The following is a 23,546-nucleotide window of genomic DNA, read 5'->3' as shown; positions in this document are numbered from 1 at the left end:
GCTCACCTTTGCCCTCCACATTAGCCAGAGTTTAAAAACATCAACATGGCGTCCACACTGTAAGGCCTTGTCTCCAGTGTCGTAGGACAGGTCATAGTGTTTATCTTGTTGGAAGAGGTAGGAGGCATGCATCTGGTTGCAACTCTGCATCAATCCCTAGAAGAGAAGAGAAAACCTAGGAAACTCTGTGCTTAGTCGCGCTCAGTCATGTCTGACCTTTGTGACTCCATGGACTGTAGCCGGCCAGGCTCCTCTGTCCATGGGATTCTCCCGGCAAGAATACTGGAGTGAGTTGCCATGCCATCCTCCAGGGGATCTTTCTGACCCAGGTCTTCAGCATTGCAGGCAGATTTTTTACCATCTGAGTCACCCGGGAAGCCTTTAGTAAACTCTCTACTGACTTTATAATGTGTTCTATTGGGTTTACTTTGTGATGGAAATTATTAAGAAAAATATATAAGAAAGAGGAGCTGAATATCCTGGAGAAAGAAAACAGTAAGAATCAAATGAGAAAAAAAGTGAGACAAGTATCTGAGCAAGATAAACTGTTGCTATAGGTCAGTTCTATGGGAAAAAATGGCTTAGGGTCAGCTATTACCAGAGGTTAACATCAGGGCATATTTATACTTTTACTCTCCTTTTTAAGAGAAGGCATTTATTTTTTTTTCAATTTGTTGATTACTTCTGCTTAAGCTTCACAATACCCTTTGTTGTGGCTGGTTATTAATAATTCCCATCTTACAGATGAGACCGAACATCAAAAACTTTATATAAGCTGCTCTGTAGCTTTTACCTAGAAATGGAACAGTTGGAATGTAAATCCAGCTCAGGTGAATTTTAGTGAGAAGGCATTTTTTTAAAAAAATCACAATCAGAGTATAATGTTCATTGGGAGGATGTCCTGATGTTCTGGTTTTGCTGTAATCAAACTATTTTGAAAATTCTTTGGTTTTGCAAGATATCATTAGTGTGATTCTCCTACTCTTTCATTCATATTGAGTTCAAGTACTTTACCATTTAGCTGTAAGTGTTTGAGTTCTTTATGGAAATCATAGTTTATAGGACAATTCATTGTGGTGGTGGTTTAGTCAAGTCGTATCTGACTCTTTGCAACCCCATGGACTGTAGCCCATCAGGCTCCTCTGTCCATGGGATTTCCCAGGCAAGAATACTGGAGTGTGTTCCCATTTCCTCTTTCAGGGGATCCTCCCAACCCAGGAGTGGAACTCCCATCACCTGCTTGGCAGGATTCCTTATCACTGAGTCACCTAGGAAACCCAGTACAATTCACTGCTATTATCTTAAGATGCTAAAATCTAAAAAATAAAGACATTGGTACTCTGAGGTCTTCAAAATAGTGAATCTTTAAGATGTCATGCTCCTCTCTCAAGAGGGGTTAGGGTTTGGGCACTGTGTTTTCATGCTCACTTGCTTATGGTAGTTATAGTGGAAAGTTTCGTTCCCAATGACCATTAATTTACCCTGGCACCACAAGCTAACTATGGAAAATGGGTGGCAAAGTGATTGAACTATTCCAAAGACCAGTGAATGAATCATGTTCTCTGACTAAAACAGCATCGTCAGCCACTTCACCACATTGCAATTTGTCACGAACCACAGGAAGTCTTTGACGCTTTGGTTATCTACAGTGTAATTGCAATTTTACAGAAGTTTTGGCATTGACTTTTTCCCTTTGTGACTCATGACAAGAGAAGAAAAGACTAAACTGTGATCACTTGGTTGAAGTTAGAAGTGAGAGCCCCTTTTGAAAGTTCTCCAAACTAAAACAAAATGCAGCTAAAATTTGATCTAGATCCTGAAAGACCAGAGTAGGTACCCAGATGATAATAACAGATTTGGGCTCAGTCTTGTAGTCTGGACATCATATTTGGTAGAATTCACTAAGTTATTTGTTTGAGAGTGGGAGAAATTCAGTACAATGTAATTATAATAGAACAGTAGAATGACATTGAATTGGACTCGAAAACCAGTAAGACTAAAAACTGCAGTAAGTGCATCTATTTTGTTTCATGGTCATAGAAACTTGGCACCATTTTACCCCCAGCCATGAAGCTCATGACTAGGTGCCATCAGTCCTAAGGGAGACCACCCAGGGAGTGTGGAATGGTGGATAAACCAGACCAACTTCTACTGGGATAGGAAAAGCAACTCAGAGCACATGATCTCTAAAAGGTGAGACAGTGCCAGTCTCCTTGTACAAAAGGACAAGTAGAAGTCACATAAAGAGGTGAGATCATACCCTGATTCTGAGCCATGACATTCCAAACTTTAAAATCCACGAATAGCTGCTGGCTGTAAGAGAGTTGCTGTCAAAAAAGTCCCCTGATCAAATAAACTTCAGAAACCGTCATAAATATCTCTTTTTTCAGATATTTATTATATATCAGCAATAAAAGGTTAAGATACTCCCTGAAATTATGAAACTTGTTTTCAACTCTTTAAGCTAATATATTCCAAGTTTTTTTGAAACCAAGAACTCTCTTATCACAGAATATCATCTGATAGCATGGTATTATTCCTTGGACCTCTATAAAAGATATGTTATGAACGCTTGGATTTCAAAGGGATCCTAGAGCTGTTCATCTATTGCTTCCCCCTTCTTCTTTTTTGGTCATGCCACGAGGCATGTGCGACCCTAGTTCCAAGAAATTGAAACCTTGCCCCTTGCAGTGGAAGCATGGAGTCTTAACCCTGGACCTCCAGGTCAGTCCCTATTCCTGCTCCTTCTATCTTTCCATCCTCTTTCTAACAAGTGCTTGTCCAATTTCCATTCAGTCAGCTCCCCTGATGATGGATTTATTCCTACCTAAGTCATTCATTACCTGTTGGGCAGCTTAATTTTTAGAAAAGCATTCTTTTCATTGACCCCAAGTCAGACTTCAAATCATGGTTATTGTGATTTTGTCATCAAAGCCATACCATCCAATGTGACTAACCCAGCTCCCTGAAGCCTCAAATAAAAAACAAATCTCTCCAACCTGAGTCATTTATGTTGTAAAGGCTGCCTTCCTCTCAGTCCTTTAAGTTAAACCTTTTTTAGATTAGATTAAACATCTTTAGTTCTTTCAACTACCTCTGTTCATGTTGATTAATGTCCCTCACTATTGGAGGTCTTGCTTGATGGGGTCTCCTATACGATTAGATGCTAACCTGAGCAAACCACTCCAAGTGTGGTTTAACCAGAGGACAGTGGGGGACTGCCACCTCCCTCACCCTGAAACTCCACTTCTTTCAATCCCATGACTAATTTTTGAATGGTATTTCTCTCTTGACCCACTGTTGACCCTGCATCAGAGTACAACCTAATGTCCTATGCCTTTTTCACAAGCACAATAATTCAGCCATGCATGGAACATGCCTGCCTCATCTAGTCAGAATATAACCATCCTATATTTGGACATAAGAGCAGGGCCTTACAGCTGTCCTCATTCACAATTTCCCCTACTGTGGATGTGGCTCACTGTCCCATTCTGTAAAATCATCTTAATTTTGTCACTACATACATCACTCTATCCAACCCCAACTATGGATGTGGCCATGAGTGAGGAATGACATACCTCTTCTCTAACCAGGAGAGCAGAGCACTGCAAAGGAACGCCCATCATCTTATGTGGATTCCAGGTCACAGAGTTGGCCCTAAAGGAAACAAATCAGGTTAAGAGGGTGGCACCCATGACAGGCTCAGATGACCCCTTGTGAGGCGCAACAGGGCTCAGGGTTCCTGGCACTGTTTCTCAGACTCCAGCATGACGGTAACTTACAAAACAAGAGGGGGACCCTTCAAAATCTACAACCTCTCCTTCGTCTACAAAGAGAGCAGGTGAAGGCTGGTCTCTCTTCAGCTCCATGGTGGTCTGAGAGCTCTGAGTGACTGCGATCGGCCCGTCCAGGGTCCCTCCTTTGGCCACCACAGAGCAGGGCACCAGGGGGTCCCCCATGCCTTCAGTGTTCCCGCCTCTGACCCAACTGTAGTGCCCTGGAGCTCAGAGCAGTGGCTCATTCCGCTGCTGAATTCTGTACTTTTCCCAATCTAGTTCCTCCTTCTTTCCATTCAATGGATGACTAAATGTTCCAAATGTGTTCTTTTACAACAGCTAGCTCATACCCTGCTTACATCTCTTCTCTCATCCAGAGATATCCTTCTGGACCACAGAGAAGATACACTGCGGCTCCCAAGGCAGCTTTCAGCCTATCTGTCCCAACATCCTTGGTAAGCAGCATACTCTCTCTCCAGTCACAGTGATGCTCAGTTCAGGGGCTTATGCTGTTTGAAACTCCTAAACCACAGTCCTGGTTCAGAGTCCTTTAATAATAAAAATTGCTATTATTATTATTATTTTCATCGGATATATTGTCTTAGCTTGGTTTCCATTTCCTCCTCCACCTGGTACCATAGTTATTTTCTAGTCCTACTTATGGCTCTCTCCTCTTCCTTTTGCCTCCAGCCTAAGTTCCAAACTGTGGAGTATGGCTCATGGTGTCCCCACACTAGATCCCAGGCTACTTGCCCAGTCTGGAGTCCTGTCAGTTTCCTGAACTGCTTTTCATCACACCCCAAAGTCTGTTTTGTTTTCAGAAAATGCTATTCTCATGATCTTGGGTCTCCTGGTGCTACTTCCTCTTCCTGGAATGTCATCTCCTATGGCTTCAGTTGGTTACATCCTATTGATATTTAATCTTTAAGGCCAATCAAGTATCATCTCTGCCGAGTTTTGCAACTTCCTTCAACTTCTCTCCTTCTCACTCACTGTGCTGCTCAACCCTCTTCCTCCTCCAGTTCCCGGAGAGCAGCTGCTCACTTTCCATGAGTCTCTGTGCCTATCTTCTGGGAGATCGAGGCATCCTCGAGGAGGAGACTCGGGAACGTGACCTTGGCACCCGCAGACTCACAGGAGGAAGCAGCGTAGCAGGACCACACGCAGCGGCTCCCGCACAGATTTGAGCAGTGCCGGCCCTCCTCCAGCTGAGCGACAGACGGGGCTCAGCCTACTCCCACCACTCAAGGTGTGAGGACCTCGGGAAGAAATGAGATGCCGGGAAAGATTCCATCCCTCTAGTTGATGAATGGCGGTCAGCAGCTGGCCAGTCAGGGAACACTTACTGGCCTGGGGATCTTATCTGAAGCGATGAATAGTCTGGCTCATTGTCTGGTCTTTCTGGAGCTTTGACACTGGCTGTCAGATATATTGGAAATGAGGAAAGAAGCCAAGGTGGTTTATGGCCAGATGGCTATACCCCTGGACAGAGGACTAAAAGACTTCATGAATAATAAAGAAACGGATATCGAAGAGCTGCTTCTAGGAAAACAGCTCATTGCTCTTTAGAATGAAACTGGAGTCAAGAAACCTGGGCACTGAGCAGCAGGTGAATTTTGGTTAAGGGAGGGGAGCTCAGGAGCCAGACAGTCTGAGTTTGCATCCAGGTTCTATCATTTGCTAGCTGTGTGACCTTGAGCAAGTTACTTAACCTCTCTGTGCCTAGATTCCCTTGTCTATAAAAGGAGAATAACAGGACATTGTTGGGGACCTCTTGTGGTCCAGTGGTTAAGAATTCACCTTGCAATGCAGGGGATGTCAGTTCAACCTTTGGTCAGGGAACTAAGATCCCACATGCCACAGAGCAACTAAGTCTATGTGCTGCAACTACTGAGCCTGCATGCAACAACTAGAGCGCCTGTGCCCTGCAACAAAAGACCCTGTATGCCACGTGCAAATAAGACTCAACGCAGTCAAATAACTAAATGTTAAAACATAAAAAATCATTTGGGAAAAGTGCTTGTAACCGTATCCAACACAATAAACAGTAACTAAGCCTGGCTCTTGCTACTAATTTCAACTATATCATTTAGAGCTTTGTGACCCTGGGCATATGTACTCAGCCATTCGGTACATTCTATACTATTCTATAGCTGGATGCCCAATACTGACAAAATGCAGTTTTATCAGTAATGACACCAACTGGAGAAGAAAATAGCTGTCTTCCACGTTTCTAACTGAGCGTGTTTACTTCTACACAGTGGCCCATTTGTCTTTTTAGACTAGAAGCTGTCAAGCCCCCCACCGACTGGTCCCTGAATTCTCTCAGAGGGGCTGCCTCATAAAAATGCAAAAAGATGCAGACAGCGATTCAACGACATGGCGTTAGCTGTTCATGTCAGAAATGTTGGCAATTTGTGAAAAGCAGCCTCAGGTTCATTTCAAAATGTTTTGCCTTGAGATGTTATTCCTCTGTGACTTTCAGTAAGTTTATAGAGAGCTGAGCCCCCTAGGGCTGTTGGGAGACATTTCTCAGTACCCGCCTGTCCACGCCAAGCTCAGAAGATCCCAAATGAACTGGTTAACTATCCCCCTCCTCATCCTTCCAGATCTCTTCTCTCTCCTTTATTCTGGACCTCAATTCCTCACACCCCTTTTCCCCCATTTTCCTCCTAAACATTCAGCTCTCAAACCTTAGTGGTGTGATTTCATTCTCTTTCTTTCCTCTCCTATATCACTCTTTGAACTTTTTTTTTTTACGTTCTGTATAAAGCATTTTATTCTGTAGTACTTTGGTGCTCAATTTGCATGTGTGTGTATGTGGATGATATATGAAAATCACTCGGAAATTTTTCAGCATTCACATGCTAACTACATTTACTATTTCCTATGTGGCAGGCAATGCTCTAATTGATTCACATGGATTAATTTATCTAATCTATACAACAGTAGCCCTGTGATCTACACACTGTCATTGTACCAGTTTTACAGATGAAGAGACATCTTGCCCAAGAGCACATAACTAGCAAGTGGGATTCAAGCCATTGCTTGCCACAGGGTCCTTGCTCTAACAGTGACCTAATGCTACAGGTATCCACTGAAAACCACGGAGAGCCTGAAATGTTTCCTTTTGGGGTGTGACTGGCATGCTGCTGCTAAGTCGCTTCAGTCGTGTCTGACTCTGTGCAGCCCCATAGACAGCAGCCCACCAGGCTCCTCCGTCCCTGGGATTTCCAGGCAAGAACACTGGAATGGGTTTCCCTTTCCTTCTCCAATGCATGCATGCATGCTAAGTCAATTCAGTCATGTCCGACTCTGTGTGACCCCATGGACAGCAGCCCACCAGGCTCCTCTGTCCATGGGATTCTCCAGGCAAGAATATTGGAGTGGGTTGCCATTTCCTTCTCCAACCTGTTACCTAGATTCCAGTAAAAAATGGAAACATCCTGGTGGTGGTTTAGTCATTAAGTCTTGTCCGACTCTTGTGCATATACATATTAAAAAACTTCCCCAGGCCGTTATGATATACTCCTAACACAATGGTGCTAGATTTCTGATGTAAATTTGAGAAAAGTGTTTTATATACGACAAACTCATGTTAGCTCGATAAAAGACATCTCCCAAAAAATGTCCCTCACTCTGTTCAACACGATATGCAAAACTGTAAAATCTGTCAGGGAGGACACTCTCTGGAATTTCTAAAGGATTATTAACAGAAAATATAGCAAGCAAAAAGAGCACTATATATAAATCATACGTCAAAATTTTGTAACATCTGGTGTTCTTAGTGTAACTGGAGTGTGACTTTTCCATTGGATTGGCCAAAAGCTTTGCTCAGGTTTTCCATAAGATGTTATAGAAAAACCCAAATGAACTTTCTGGCCAACCCAATACATACACACAGAAAATATTTCAGAAGGAAGTGAAGGAAGCAGAAGCACCAGCTCTTTAATAAATTACACCTGAAGAGCTGGTCTCTGATGACGCATTCTGCTCCAGGAAGCAGCTCTCCCAGGTTCATCTCCTCCTTCCCCTCCACATCTCTGCTTCCTACCCTAAGCATCTCTCCCCTCCACTCCTCCTGCCCCTGGTCCTCTGTGAAGCCCCAGTACCTCCTCCTCAGTCCTGGCCGCCATTTCCTCTTGAACCCAGAGTGGCCTTTCCAAAGCGCGTGAAATGCCACTCCTCTCTTCAGTTCAGTCTGTTCAGTTCAGTTCAGTCGCTCAGTCATGTCTGACTCTTTGCGACCCCATGGTCTGCAGCACACCAGGCCTCCCTGTCCATCACCAGCTCCTGGAGTTTACTCAAACTCATGTCCATTGAGTCGGTGATGCCATCCAACCATCTCATCCTCTGCCATCCCCTTCTCCTCCTGCCTTCAATCTTTCCCAGCATCAGGGTCTTTTCAAATGAGTCAGTTCTTTGCATCAGGTGGCCAAAGGTGGCCTCTCTTCACACTCCCACTAGGGCTGCTATAGTAGGATCTCTCCAGTGTTTTTCCCCAACCCGAGAAACACAAGGGTCTCTATGCACAACAAGGGCTCGAATGGCAGTGATGCTCAGCTCAGGGATTTACCTTCATCTGGATTTGGCTCTGCAGGCAGACCCTCCGCTGAGACTCACTGGGCAGGACTTCTGGATCCTCCACTAGCTTCCTGGTCTCTGACACAAATCCATCTTGGTCTCCAACCAAGTCTATCTGAACTTTCCCCAAGGACCCTCTCAAACCTCTGTGACCCTGCTCTTCACCTTAACGCCCTTCTTCTCCTTCTGCCTGATGAAGCTCCGTGCCCCCCTCACCCCAGGGGGAAGGCTTCCCTTCCTTTAATAACCCTGTTTAGAAGGAGCAATCTGTCTCTTGAGCCTTTAATTCCTCTGCCTTGACCTATAATCCATGGTTGACTGCAGTCTCCCTACTAGATTCTAAAACCCTTGAAGACAGGCTTCCTGGCATATTGGACTTTGCGTCCACACTGTGCTTCATGCAGTGGCTTGCCTAAGACAGAGGGCCCATAACCAATGAACTGAGTTTCTGAACCTCTGGCCCTCAGGGGTGGGAGTAGGATTAATAATTGGTAATTTGGCAGGGGCTGTGCTGGAACCTTCAGCTGGGCCAGAAAGTCATGAGAGTGGCCCAAAACAATGGGTTCTTCCAGGTACACAGCAGCCTGCTCCAGGAGGGATTAAAGAAGGGTCCGTTGACAGTGCCCAGGGGTGCCCGGTCTCCTGGCACCCTCTTAGCTGTCTCATCCCTAAATAGCTTGACAGTGTTGTCAGAGAAGAAAGGTGCTTTCTGAGAAAGGCAGGCGCCCAGGTGCTTGTGCCATTTTGTAATGAGGACAGCACTCTGGGATCCCTGTGACCAGGGGGCCACCTTTGGATCTGGGGGACAGGGATTCACAGATTTCCTCCACTTTAGAGTGAGTCCTCGTGCTTGGAAAGTGGGCATGGCAACCCACTCCAGTATTCTTGCCTGGAGAATCCCATAGAGAGAGGAGCCTGGTGGGCTACAATCCATAGGTTGCAAAGAGTGAGACATGACTGAAGCAACTCAGTCATGAGTTTGTGTTTTCTTCACACATGCATGAGTTTGAAGTTTGCTTCACACATGCATGCGAGTGAGGCAGATTTCTTTCCTAAAAGTGTGTCCACACAGATTTCCCTTGGCCCTAAAATCTTCTTCACCAAAGAAAGCAAGCCTTTTGTTGATAAGTCACCCAGATGGATTCTCTCTGGTCAATGGATGGCTGGGGAGGGTCCACTCAAAACAGAACAATGGTCTCTCTCTCTCTTTTTTTTTTTTTTTTTTTTTGGCAGTGCCGTGCAGTACACAGAATCTTAGCTCCCCAGGGATTGAAGCTGTGCCACCTTCCGTGGAAGCATGGATTCTTAACCACTGGACCGTCAGGGAAGTCTTGACAGTTCCTCATTTTTAAAAAGGACTTCTTTGGCTGTTTCCACTTAGTAGATTTACTTCCAACACAGCTTCAAGAATTCTGGCCACTAGAGAGGACTCTGTGTTCCATAACGAATGTTCTAAGCTTTGCTCTCAAATAAGAGTCTTCAGTACAAAAGCGCGTGGGTGTTTATTTTTCCAAAGCCCAGGGTATGTGATTTAGCGAGCTTTCAGGTAGTCATTGGTGGAGGGCGCCCCTGGCTGGCTGTCAGCGCTTGCAGCCACAGCTGGCATCAAAGGTATAGAAAGAGCCTCTCACGTTCTGTGCTGGTCAGTTTAAGGGGACTCAAGGATGAGAAGGTTGTGTACACAGGCCAATTCTTCTGATAGCATGTCAACTGAATTTTTGTTCCAGTCTTCTAAACAAGCACCTTCTGGATGGTTCTCTCTTCTTCATTCTCTTTTCCTGTTGAGTTCACTCCTTCTTTAGCTTCTAGTTCCAGGCAGATCTTCATGACAAGAAGGAATTCCGATCAACTAACCAGAAGCAGAGACCTAAAGCTGGCTCCCCCTGGGAAGAGGCCAGGCCTGTCCTCATCCACTCACAGCTGAACGGGCACCTGCAGTCAGAGTGTGGGGCAGACTTGGGGACACAATCTGCTGGCCTGGGCCTTGGCTGCTCTGTCTCGAGTCTTCTCCAGCCCTCCTTCTGCTAATGAGGCAGGGTGCCCCAGACTCTTCAGTAATGCCATGCCCTCCTTCCCCACCCATGCGTTCTCTGCACGTGGGTCGGCCTGGGTATCACACAGCACACCCTGTCCATTCCTTCTGGCCTGGCTGCCCTGCGTGACTGGTGCTCTCAGATGCTTTCAAGTTCCATCAGTCTCCTCATCTTGGTGCAGAAATTGTGCTGAGATGTCCAGAAGTAGAGCCAGGGGGAAACTCCCCCTTGACAGCACCTGACTCCTTGGCTGGGCACGGTGGGCATTTGGCAGTCCTGGATTAATCCAGGCTTTCTCAGTTGCCTGGCGTGTCAGGCTCCCTGCTATCCTTGACCTGCCATGTTGTGATGGGAGAACTGGGAACTCTGAGCTCCCTCTGCACAGGGGGGCAGGAACCAAAGCCTGAAACCAATTCTGCATTATGTGATTCTTTTTCTTTCTCCTTTGGCCCTGAGTAGGCTTTATGCTAATCAAATATCACCTCCTTTGTACTTTGCAGCTTTTTCTCAATGGTCTCCTGCTCAGTCTCCTAAGTAAAGGTGATTGCGGCATCCATCAGAGCTCACCGGAAAGAACCATTATGGAGATGAAGCCATCAGGTGATGTTATCACAAGCAGGTTTCACTTTAAGTCAATGGGCCACGTTAAACTGCAAACCCCTTTTTCATCACTGATAAATTACAAGGTCATTCTTTGCTTCACAAAATTATTTATTGGTTTCTTTAAAGCAATGGTTATTATCCTCTCATGAAATATGAGAGCTACCTATCTCCCTAGAAAACAGTGGCCTGCCTGAAGCTTTTAACAATTTTGATAGTTGTTGGTTCAGAGATCCCAGGAAGGTCATTCCTGAGTACTCTGGTCAACCATGGAGGCCAGTTAGGAATCTCTATGATCTCTACGTTTGAGAGACATACAACTTGTGTTACTTGGATAGGATTTGATGTCTCTGCTGTCTACACAAAATACTCATGTATTTATGACCACACAAGGCAAAGCACACAATCACTGACAGAATGGGCTCACCTGTACACCAACACTTCTTGGACATTGGGTGTAATTTGCTTTTCACATATAGCTTTCACACTTTATGTTGTTAAGGAGAAAAACGTGTGTACCTCTCCACGCCGCTCAGTTTCCACTTGTGTTTCCGAGACATCAGTAATCCCCCACCCCAAGCTGCCTGGAAAAAGAAAGGCATACAAAGAAAAGATAGTGTTTTTCATTGCCTGGATTTCTAGGGTTTGGTATCTTTCAAAACAGTAAGCATTGCTTGGAGTGAAAGTTATAGCCTCAACCCCAGATAACTTGGGGATTGACACTAGACTTCCAAAGGTTAAGTTGGGGGGCTATTCTAAGGTTTCAGGCTCCATCCCACACTTATATGGGTGTAAGAAGCCGAACACTTCCTCAGTCTGCATGAAAAGGAGAAAGATCCTTCCCAAGCCATCAGCGCCGTGCTTAGTTCTAGGGAGGCTCATCATTTCAGAACTAGAAGTGCTAATATCTCCACAGTTTAGACTAAAAATGATGAATTAAAACCCTTTAAACAACTTTCACATTGCAAGGAAAACTCTTTCTGACAACTCTGAGTGCATGTTATTAATATAAAGCCAAAATGACCTAAGCCAGTCTACTCAACAACATAAGCCTCTTGCACCAGAATGGAAAGCAACTTATGCTTCCTTCGTTGACAAAGCCTCACAGTGGAAAACACATCAGCTGAACCAAGCATGGAGCTTAGTGATGATATGGCATTGATTGCTGATCTCATCGTGGGTCATTAGCAGTTTTCAGAGAGTAACTGATCTTTGAGCCACACTTAGAGTCATGTTGGTTTAAACTTAAATTCCATCAGTTTGTCCTTCTAAAAGTTGACATCTGTTTTCATTTGAAAATGTCTTGATGAGTGCTCCCCATTATTTCTTGGTGTGACTAACTGTGGAGTCAAAACATCTCATATATGGCCTATCTTACTAGCTGACCGTACACTGGAAATTTAGTGATTCACATTTCCTAGCAAGTTGTCAAGTCTACTTTCCTCCTGAGTTATACTAGTTTCTGACTTGAGTTGAATTTTTTATCCATTGGTTCTCCTAGATAAATGAAACTCCTATTTACTCTTTTGATCATTCTCATAACGAAGGAAGCTTTGCATGTATGTGAGACTTTGCACGTGTGAGACTGTGTGTGTGTGTATTTGCCTGTGTGTGACTTTGTGTGTGTTTACATGTGTGTGTGTATGTTTGCATGTGTGTGACTGTATGTATGTTTGCATGTATATGTGTTTGCATGTGTATGACTGTATGTTTGCATGTGTATGTGTTTGCATGTGTGTGACTGTGTGTGTTCCTCTGTGGACATTATGACCCAATGAACCAAGAACTAAGTGCTCAGCTCAGGGGGTCACAGAAATAAGAATATTATCCTATTGGGGAAGTTAAGACATAATCAGCCTTCGATTGCTTCCAGCGAATGTCATGTACTGTGTGAGTCATGTACTACATTGTCTCTGTGATCTTTAAAAGCTTATCTATCATCATTCTGGGAATAAACTCCTAAAGTAGAAAACAAAATAGAATACATTTCATTCCATGAGCTCCAGGCGCAAAATGTGCAAGAACATTTCAGTGGTGGTGCCTCTGGGATACTTACATCCACGTGCATCCAGATCTTGTACTTTTTGCAGATGTCAGCAACCGCTAACAGGGGGTCAAATGCTCCATACACAGTGGTCCCAGCCGTGGCGCTCACAAGGAAAGGGACAAACCCCTATGCAAATGAGAAAGCCCCAAATAATTAAACCAGCAATCCAAGGATTCTTTTAAAAAGCTGATTTTAAAAGGTGGACATTCTCCTCCTATCTTACACATCTGTCTTTTTGGAACCACCAGAAGGGTTTTGGCGATACCTTGGAGCCTAGTAGGAACTATGTTCGCCCTCCAGATCTGAGTTCTCCAGGCCATTCCGTTGGCTCTGCCAGTTGCCTCATGAGAACAGACACTCTGGTTCTCAGAAGAGGCTGCACTGGACCCGGGGGGTGAGTAAACTTGGTGGTGCCCACAAATCTTTGGTATATTCCAAGGAGAGTTTCTGACCTTCCCCCGCACCCACCCACTCACCCACTTACTTTCCTAGTCTTCCTTTTTCATAGCAGGGTCTCTGAACATAATAAACCTCCTAGAGTGAGCAGACAATAGGAGGAAGGGAAGGAACTCCTACCTGCCCATTATTCCTCGTTGGAAAATCCCTAGATAACTTATTTGGAGTTTCAGAGGATTCACTTGGGAGTAAAAAATAAGCCATGATTTTATCCATCTAAATTGACTTTGTCTGGCCATGGCTAAATGAAAACTGATAGAAATAATAGGCTGCTGAGAAAAATGGCCAAAGAATGTCACTCAGTCATGTCCGACTCTTTGCAACCCATGGCCTGTAGCCCGCCAGGCCTCTCAGTCCATGGAATCCTCCAGGCAACTGGAATGGGCAGCCATTCCCTTCTCCAGGGGATCTTCCCAACCCAAGGATGGAACTCGGGTTTCCTGCATTGCAGGCAGACTCTTTAATGTCTGAGCCCAAATGAAAACTGATAGAAGCCCAAATGAAAACTGATAGAAATAATAGGCTGTTGCTGAAAGATGGCTGAAGAATGCCTCAAATAGGGTGAACAGTTACTCCATAAAGACATGACAGACCCTGATGTTACAGAGTCAGTCTTTAGGTGGCAGCAAAGGTTTACGTGGTTACAAGTGGTCCTAGGACCAGAATAAGGGAAGAGGATCCTGCTGCCACTTTGCAGGGGAGCAAAAGGCCTAAGAAAACGAATAATGATTTCTGAGATCCTAATAATAAAATTCATGTATCATGTCGTTGAACTGGGAACTGCAGATGAGATCTACTAAAAGCTCCAACCTGCAAATTATGCAGGGATGTAAATGACTTTCTAGAGCTTTGTAGGAATTTTCAGCAGGTCTTCAGAACGTGTCACTTCTTTAAAAAAGTACTAAATGGCTTCCTGAAAAATAAGGTGTTTGGAGGGTCAATAATTTCAGTATGTGTCTTGGCAAGAAACGGTCCCTTTCAAATAACCACACACAGTAACTCCCATATGCTAAACTAGCTTCTAGGGATTTTCCATTTGTGAATGCGGTCTTTCCAGTGAATCTGTTTAATGCCAATCTTCATCACACAGGAAAACAAGTCCATTGGAAACTGTTACTGCCCTTGTGTTACTAGAACTGGTTAGTATAACTGTGTTACTCTAATTGTTAGTACCACTGTATATAGTATTTACTCAGTAAATTAGACTTTTTCAAAGTAAATCCCATCACTCAGAGAAATAAGTAGTGACTGAATGAAAAATTCCATGTACTCTTTACAAATACAACAAAAACATTTTCTCTAGTGGATGTAAACAGAAATACATACCCTTAGCTTGTTATGGGCTGCATAAAACTCCCTTCAAAAACTTACTTTTTGTTTGGCTTCAAGGATCCTTCTTTCAAGATCAGACGGGATCATTTTCCCTCTGAAAGGAGAAGCAAATATATGTTTGCTTTGAATAATTAATTTTGTTGCCTTTACAAAGAGTTGCAAGGGGGTAAAAGTTCAACCTTAAATGATTGCTAATAATGACCAGTTAGAATCATTCCTTGGTTGTTTCCAGAAAGAAAGGCATTTCCTCCCTGAATGACACTGGACTGTCATTTCTGACATGCTTAGGAGACACCTGACCTCGCTGTTCACGTGTCTCTCCACTCTGCACAGAGCCTGTTTTATAGGTCATCTCCTTAGTTAGAGCAAACCTGTTCTGGAGTGAGACATTTGGCACTGAAAGCAGATTTAGAAAAAAGATTTGTATTCCAAATCTTCCAACAAACAGACCTGCAATTGCACACAGAGATGAAATGCCAAGAAGAGAAAATTCTCTCTGAAACATCTGAACGAAAATATTACGTCCAAAGATACCCAGTTACATTCTGAGAGCTAAAATCACAAAGCAGACCAAGAAGTCGTGGGCTCAAATGTCAAACAGGCATCGGAGAAACATCCCTTCATCTCCATCCTTTTATCCTTTCCTTCCTAAAATAGGAACACGTAGTGCTTTAGTTACTATACAACCCCACTCTTGGACTTCTCTGGTGGTCCAGTGGTTAAGAAGCCACCTGTCAATGCAGGAACATGAGTTCAATCCCTGGTCCTGGCAGATCCTAATGCCCCGGGAAAACTAAGCCCATGAGCCACAACTAACTGAAGCCCACAAGCCTAGAGTCCATGATCTGCAACAAGAGAAGCCACTGCAATGAGAAGCCCATGCACTGCACCTAGACAGTAACCACTGCTCGCTGCAACTAGAGAAAGCCCTTGTGCAACAACAGAGACCCAGCGCAGCCAAAATAAATAAATTAACAATTTTTTTTAAACTACTATTATAATAATCAAAGGAGTTGATTTCTACAAGACGTTAGAGGCGGCTAGATGTGTGATCTTAGTCAAGTCACTTAATTTCTCTGTGCCTATTATGGCCGTACCTTAGTGATAATATTACTTATGCAGTTATGAGGGTTATATGAGTTAATAGATGAAAAATTATTTTTAAAAGTGCTTGGCATTTAGGAAGTATTCCAGAAAAGAGAGCTTTTATTGTTGAGGTTGTTATTTGCATTATGACATTCCTACCGCAAGACTCTGGAGGGAAAAATCAAGCAAAGGACAGAGTAGCTAACTGTACGTTACTGGAGACGGGAATGATTTTTTGAACCAAGAGAGATATTCTGAGGTTTCTACACTGGCTAAACTTTTCACGTTGGGCTCATTGATCTAGGTTTGTAAAAGGCAGTTAGGAAAAATAAGTGATGGGAAGGAGGTTGTCACCATAAGTAGCTGGGAATGCTACTGGCATTGAGGGGGCAGTAAGTGAGGTTTGGAATGTGCCATTAGATTCATAGTCTTTTGTGGGGATCCTTGTAATTTTATGTAGATATAGAATTAGATACAGAGCAAGCCATTAGGCTCCTTCTTTACTGCTTCTAGTGTTGTCTTGCCTAAGCTTTCCTGACTGAAATATGTTATCTTATTTTAAACTACTTTTCTCACCTTTCTCCATTTTATAAAAGTAATCTGGGCATAGTGGGCATTGTATCTTCCACAATTTTCATTTCAGGCTGACAAAGAAGGTACTACGTAATGGTTGGCATAGAAAGCAGAGGTTAGTCCCTCTGCTTTAAAAAGCATGGAGAACCACTGAGTTTTGTGAAGCTATTTTCCAAAGAAAGGCAGTTAACACATTATTGACCAGAGACCTATGAATGCCACAGGTGTTAGTTTCTACAAAAATCCCCTAGTCAATAAAGCATTAAAATGCAATTAATTACCTGGCAACCTCAATGGACACATCACCAGTGATTAATCAGCTGAACTGGAGTGAAACAAAGGGCATTAAAGGTTTATTTGGTGCTGAGGGTGTGATTCTAATCTGAGCAGCCCACCTCTGGGGACTTTCTGTGGGATGGACCTCTGAAGGAGGGACAGGAGGAATGGAGGGGCAGGCTCGTGGTGGGGGTGGAGAGTTCTGGAAGGCCCTTCACGCCCTACATGTCTCCCTACACTTCACAGCTTGGCCTGGGAGCATCCCTGAAAGCTGTGATTTTATGTGCAAAAAGTGGAAACAGAGACACAGACATGGAGATCAAACATATGGATATCAAAGGGGAAGTGCAGGGGATGAACTGGGAGATTTGGATCGACATATATACACTCCTGATATTACGTATACAACGGATCATGAGTGAGAGCCGGCTCTGCAGCACAGGGAACTCTACTCAGTGCTCTGTGGTGACCTCAGCGGGAAGGAAGTCCCCCAAAGACGGGATGTATGCATATGTAGAGCTGATTCACTTTGCTGTATAGTAGACACTAACACACATTATAAAGCAATTATACGCCAATAAAAATTAACTTAAAAAAAAAGAATTGTTCTACCCACCTGAAGAAAAGAAAAAGAAAGCTGTGATTTTTCAGGCTCTCTGAGATCTGGCTATGCTAAAACGCCTTTGCGCCACCATGATAAAAACAGAAGGTTCACATTTCAGGGGGAATTCAGGTCTTATATTTACCTTTGAAACTAAGTTTTGAAGTACTTTAAAACTGCAAAGGTGCTTTTGTTGATAAACATAAAATGGGGAGGGGATTTTCAGAAATTGTTTGCACGTCTCAAATGTTACCTAGTCTACCACAACTAACCTCCTCTGCCTTGGAGAGTTCTGGGGAGACTGACTTGACAATTGCTATTTGCTCACTCATCACATCTAGATATTTTGTTAACCCTTGGCAGTAAGACCCCACAGAGAAGTCACACATAGGGAACATCAGAATTGGGAGGGGCCCAAGACCTCTTTCTCGTTTTCTCAATGATTGTCTCATTTCTCAAATGAGGAAACAGGATAAGACAGTTGCCTGTGTGACAGCTTAGGATCAGGTAAAGCCTGGCTGAAATGAGAAAGTAAATGCCAAGCTTCCAGAACAAACTCAAAGGGCCAAACATTAGGAAACCTCTTTGCAAACGTTGTTGTCTTTGAAGACGATAAGATAAATCCTTTGTGATAACATTTAGCTTTCAAGAATGGGAGGTGTCATTCACACCTGTTGGGGAAGCAGTAATGAACGTATGCGTGCAGGCGTGCTAAGTCGCTTCAGTCGTGTCCGACTCTTTGCGACCCTATGGACTGTAGCCCACCAGGCTCCTCTGTCCACGGGATTTTCCAGGCAAGAATACTGGAGTGGGTTGCCATACCCTCCTCCAGGGGATCTTCCCGACCCAGGGATAGAACGCATGTCTCTTACGTCTCCTGCATTGGCAGGTGGATTCTTTACCACTAGCACCACCTGGGAAGCCCAGTGAACATATACTATGTCCCATTTCCACATGAACACAGGGAGAAGGGACAGCCTTGTGAAGTCATCAAGTCCAAGTATTTGCTTCTCACAGAGTGGAAAGCTCTGGGTGTGTCCTTAACAGATAGGCTCCAGACTTCTCCAGGCATCCAGCCTTCAAGCCTGTATTTGCTTTGTCCACTTAGGAACCCAGAGCCTGGCACACTGCAGGTGGCAGATGAACATTTGTGACTAGAAGGCAAACATTTCACCCCAGGATAATATTAATATGCTCGCTTTATCTTGGTGACTGATCAGAAAGCTAGTATGGGAGACTCTGTAGACAAAACTTTTCACCTTTTCGGTGATCTTAGAATTGGATGACTTTGCAAAATTTTGCATGCATAAAAATCATGATGTATGTCTTCAAAATGTATATTCCTTGGCCCTGATCTTAGGGATTTTGATTTAGAAGGTCAGTGATAGGGCCCTGGAATTAATTCATTCTACAAATATTTACTGAAGACTCACTATATGCCAAATGCTATTAGGGTTGCTGGGGCACCAAGGTAAACAGGCCAGTTTCTACTCTCCAGGGCTTACATCCTAACAGAGGAGACAAACAATAATAAGTAAACAAACATGCATAGCAATCCGCATTTCTAACAAGGAGATTGTGGCACAGGCAGACCTAGGTGCACATGTTGAGAAACATTGCTTTAGAAATGGAAGTTTTATCCTGGCAGATATTTCCATAATTGTGTAACATACTAGCCAGGCATTTTTTCACAGGACCCAAGGTTTTGAGCCATCACAGACATAGGGCAGCTAGCAGAAGGAGGTCCGGACATGACTGTGCATCCCCATCTGCCCACGTGCTGTGAGAGGAAGAGAGCCTCCAAACTCCCCAACAGGTTCCTCCGAGGATTAGAAGCTGCCTGGCAGCCCCAGCTTTTCCAGACAAGCATCTTTTCATGCAGGGAAGCTTTAGATGGCAGCTATTGCATCCTGTATGTCTGGTTTAGAAGTATTTCCACAGCAAAATGTATATCGTTTATCTTTAGGTATGCAGCAGCCTCTAAGCACCCAGTGAAACAGTGGCTGATGCTCTGTGGTGCTATTCTCTGTTAGGTGCCAGTGTTTAAGAAAAAAAAACTGCCATTAAAAGGGAGAACTGTTGGACCAGACTGCTGCTTTGGATGAGGCAGTTTTACATGGAGATTCTGGATTTTGATAGTCTTTTAAAAATGTATATGATGGAGACCTTCGTAGCCATGTAGTAGTTAAGACTCCGTGCTTCCACTGCAGGGCGCACAGGTTTGCCCCCTGATTGGGTAACTAAGATTCCACATGCCGCGCAGAGCGGCCAAATAAAAATATTTTTAAAACTTTAAAAAGCAAAGCATGTCATAATGGATTAAAAAAAACTAAGCATGAAAAATAAGTATTAAAAAATTCATGTGATGCTCTAGTTGTCATCTATACAGAAGTCAAAACCTTATGTTGTACACATGACATTTGTATAACTACGATAAACCAATACTATCTCAATAAATAAAAAAACAATTTTAATCCATATGATGCTATTGGGTCAGAAAACTTGATGAAGTTGCCTGGGAAAAATCCCACACTGCCAGCTAGAGCCACCAGCAGGAAGAATCTTCTCTTTGTGGAAAGAAACAAATGATAAAGATTACACTGTACTATCCAGATTCACGGCTATCTTCCCATGGCTGTGAAGGGGAAAATGATCTTACCCAAAGGAGCACGTTACTGGGGAGTGTGGTGCTCTGGGCAGATCACAAATTGGGTGCTTGAGTCTTTGGTGACTCTGTTCATTGACCCTGCTGAACTATAATAATTCTACCAGCCTACGGGCTGAGAGCTTGGCTCTGTTCACAGAGATTTGTGTGCAAAGAAGAAAGCATGCGTGATCCTTCCCATTAGAAATTGCCTAATGTTACTACCACTGTTAATAGCAACAGCCCCCTGCAGTGACAAGGAACTACCAGTTTTAGAAGCAGTCACTGCACTGTGCCTTACTCCTGATCTCTGCCCCTCAGGTCAACTCCACAAGAGATTTATTACTGTGTAATTTAGACTTATTACTAGTAATTTAGGTAAGTTAAAAGGAACCCTGAAGGGAGGAGCAAGAAATGGAGAAATCAAAGAAAGTGAAATTTGACATTGATGCAGACTATTATTTAATCTATCCACTCGATTCAGATTTCAACTGTCCCAATACTATCCTTTCTGTTCAGTTCAGTTCAGTTCAGTCACTCAGTCGTGTTCAACTCTTTGCCACCTCATGGACTGCAGCATGCCAGGCATCCCTGTCTTTTATCATCTCCTGGAGTTTGTGCAAACTCATGTCCATTGAGTCGGTGATGCCATCCAACCATGTCATCCTCTGTTGTCCCCTTAGAGCTATTTTCGCCCCCTGTCCAAGTTCGCAGGTGACACTTAGTTGTCACCTTTTTAGTCCCCTTTAATCTGGACCTTGTCCTCATCCTTTCATTGTTTTTCATGACATTGATATTTTGATGAGTGTAGATCATTTATTTTGCAGAATATTTCTTAATTTGGGTTTATTTGACATTTCTTTGTGATTAGATTCAGGCAATGCATTTTGGGCTAATGTGTGGGGGGCTTCCCTGGGGGCTCAGCTGGTAAAGAATCCACCTGTAATGTGGGTAGACCTGAGTTCTATCCCTGGGTTGGGAAGATCCCCTGGAGAAGGGAACAGCTTACGGCTCCAGTATTCTTGCCGGAGAATTCCAACGACTGTATAGTCCATGGAGGGTTGCAAAGAGTCAGACTCAACTAAGCGACTTTCACTTTTAGGGATTCTCTGGTGGCTCAGACGGTAAAGTGTCTGACTACAATTCAGGAGACCTGGGTTCGATCCCCGGGTCGGGAAGATCCCCTGGAGAAGGAAATGGCAATCCACTCCAGTACTCTTGCCTAGAAAATTCCATGGATGGAGGAGCCTGGTGGGTCCATGGGGTCACATGGAGTCCATGGGGTCACAAAGAGTAGGACACGACTGAGCGACTTCACTTCACTTCAATGTGTGTAATACTATAATGATTTACTGGTGGCTCAGTGGTAAAGAATCTGCCTGCCAATGCAGGAGACATGGGTCTTATCACTAGGTCAGGAAGATCCCCTGGAAAAGGAAATGGCAACCCACTCCAGTATTCTTGCCTGGGACATCCCACTGGAGCGAGGAGCCTGGCAGGCGGCAGTCCATGGGGTCGCAAAGCGTAGGATATGCTTCAGCGACTAAACAGCAATATTGTAATATTCCTTACATTCAACATGTAATATTAACATTAAATTCCATCCACAGAAAGAAAGAGAATGGTAAAGCAAATATATCAGAATGCTAATGACTAGTGAATTTGGGTGCAGAGTATGTGAGAGTTCTTGCAGTTTTTCTTTGGTTGAAATTATTCACAAAACTACAAAGTTAAAAAAAAGGCTAGATAAGTAAATATCTAAGAATCTTTGTAATGCTGAGGGTTTCTGAACTGAAATCCACTGGCAGCTGCCCGCCCCCCTCAACAGCCCTCCTCCCTAAACCTCTCCCCTGCCCTTCCATCACCACTCCTGCTCTCTCCCCTCTGTCTCCTTCCTGTTTTATAATGTAAGATGATTTCAGACTGCTTGTGAACTCTTCAGAGGCAGTTCCTACATAATTTTAGCCAAAAGAATAAGAAACTCACATAGGAAATTAAACCTCAGCTATTTTTTCCATATAATTCACACTTCACCTCTAGCAGACTCTTCCCTGTGCAGTTAAAGATGTCTTAAGCCCCCTTGGGCTTCCGGGTAGCTCAAACAGTAAAGAATCTGCCCACAATGTGGGAGATCTGGGTTCAATCCCTGGGTTGGGAAGATTCCCTGGAGAAGAGAATAGCAAACCACTCTAGTATTCTTGCCTGGAGAATACCATGGACAGAGGAGCCTGGTGGGCTACAGTCCATGGGGTCGCAAAGAATCAGACACAACTGAATGACTTCCACTTTCTGTCACACTTGCCTTTCTTTAAGCCCCCTTCCTTAAAACAACTCAACCCAAACCGCTTTGGACTCCATCCAGCTTCCACCCTGCTTCCTCCCCTTCATGGCTCAGCCTCTGGAAACCTCTGGCTTTTTTCTGCATTTCCTCCTCTCCACTCACCCTTGAACCCACTGCAAACTGCCTTCCAGTCTCAACCCTCTGTTGAAACTGCTCCTGCCAAACTCACCAGCCACCTTCTTATAAGGAGAGCTGAGAGGCAGATGTTGACCCTCATTTCATCTATTGGTGGCATTTGATGCAGCAACCACTCCACAGGCTTCCCTGGTGGCTCAAATGGTAGATTTGCAGGCAAATCTGCCTGCAATACAGGAGACCCGGGTTCGATCCCTGGGTCAGGAGGATGCCCTGGAGAAGGAAACGGCAACCCACTCCAGTATTCTTGCCTGGAGAATTCCATGGACAGAAGAGCCTGGCGGGCTCACAATGAGGGGTCACAACGAGTTAGACACGACGGAGCAACTAATCCTTTCAGCTTTCAGCCACTCCTAGAAACACTCTCACAGCCCTGGGTCCTGATTCTCCTCCACCTCTGGCTGCCCCTCCATAGTCTCCACGGCAGCTGCTCTCGCTCCGCCTGTCCCGGACACGTGGGTTCCCCTGACTCTCGCCCAGGCCCACTCTGCACAGCTCCCATCACACATCTTCTGACCTCCAGGCTGATGCTTCCGTTGGCCACCCTGACACCTTCACTTGGACGTCTCATAAGCTCTACAAACTCAGCATCTCCACTTCAGGGGGCAGGGAGGGGATGGTTCCTGGCTTCGAGAATAGCACTGTGTGGACTCAGCCAGGAAGTCTGGTGTTCCCTCTCTTCTCAGCTGTCAACCTGCACACCACCCCCCACCCCCGGGTCAGTCAGTAATTCTTGTCAATTCCAGCACTTCCTCTCCACTGCTCCTCCCCAGGTCAGCCCATCCTCCTGCCGACAGGACCTCTCCCCATTTGGTTCATATACAGCCAGGGAACTAGGATTATGCCTTATGCTTTTCTAGAGCCTAGTGACATGGTAAAGTGATCATACATATCTCTCTAATAAATTCATATGAATAAATAAATGGTGAATTGAATAGCTTCCTTTTAATTTAGTGGAATTTCTTATTCAATCCTTTTAAGACTAAATGTATTTTCTTACATTTTAACCTCACCTTTATCCAGAGTACCTACGAAGTTTGGGTACCAGATTAAGACAGGGAG

At 44.2% G+C, this 23,546-nt stretch overlaps 1 protein-coding gene across 1 annotated transcript in view; it reads right to left on the bottom strand.

Annotated features, from left to right (window-relative positions):
- Positions 1-23,546, bottom strand: part of GAD2 (glutamate decarboxylase 2) — a 66,217-nt gene that overhangs the window by 14,251 nt on the left and 28,420 nt on the right. The window contains exons 9-13 of the mRNA XM_043884827.1: positions 14,868-14,922; positions 13,050-13,166; positions 11,513-11,577; positions 3,579-3,657; positions 7-156 (exon numbers count right to left, since the gene is read on the bottom strand). Of these exons, the coding sequence (XP_043740762.1) occupies positions 7-156; positions 3,579-3,657; positions 11,513-11,577; positions 13,050-13,166; positions 14,868-14,922 (466 nt within the window). The remainder of the gene's footprint in view (positions 1-6; positions 157-3,578; positions 3,658-11,512; positions 11,578-13,049; positions 13,167-14,867; positions 14,923-23,546) is intronic.

The sequence above is a fragment of the Cervus elaphus genome, chromosome 23, assembly GCF_910594005.1.
Source record: "Cervus elaphus chromosome 23, mCerEla1.1, whole genome shotgun sequence".
Classification (NCBI taxonomy): Eukaryota; Metazoa; Chordata; class Mammalia; order Artiodactyla; family Cervidae; genus Cervus; species Cervus elaphus.
The sequence above is the reverse complement of the archived record's forward strand: the minus strand, read 5'-3'. Positions and strand labels throughout refer to the sequence as shown.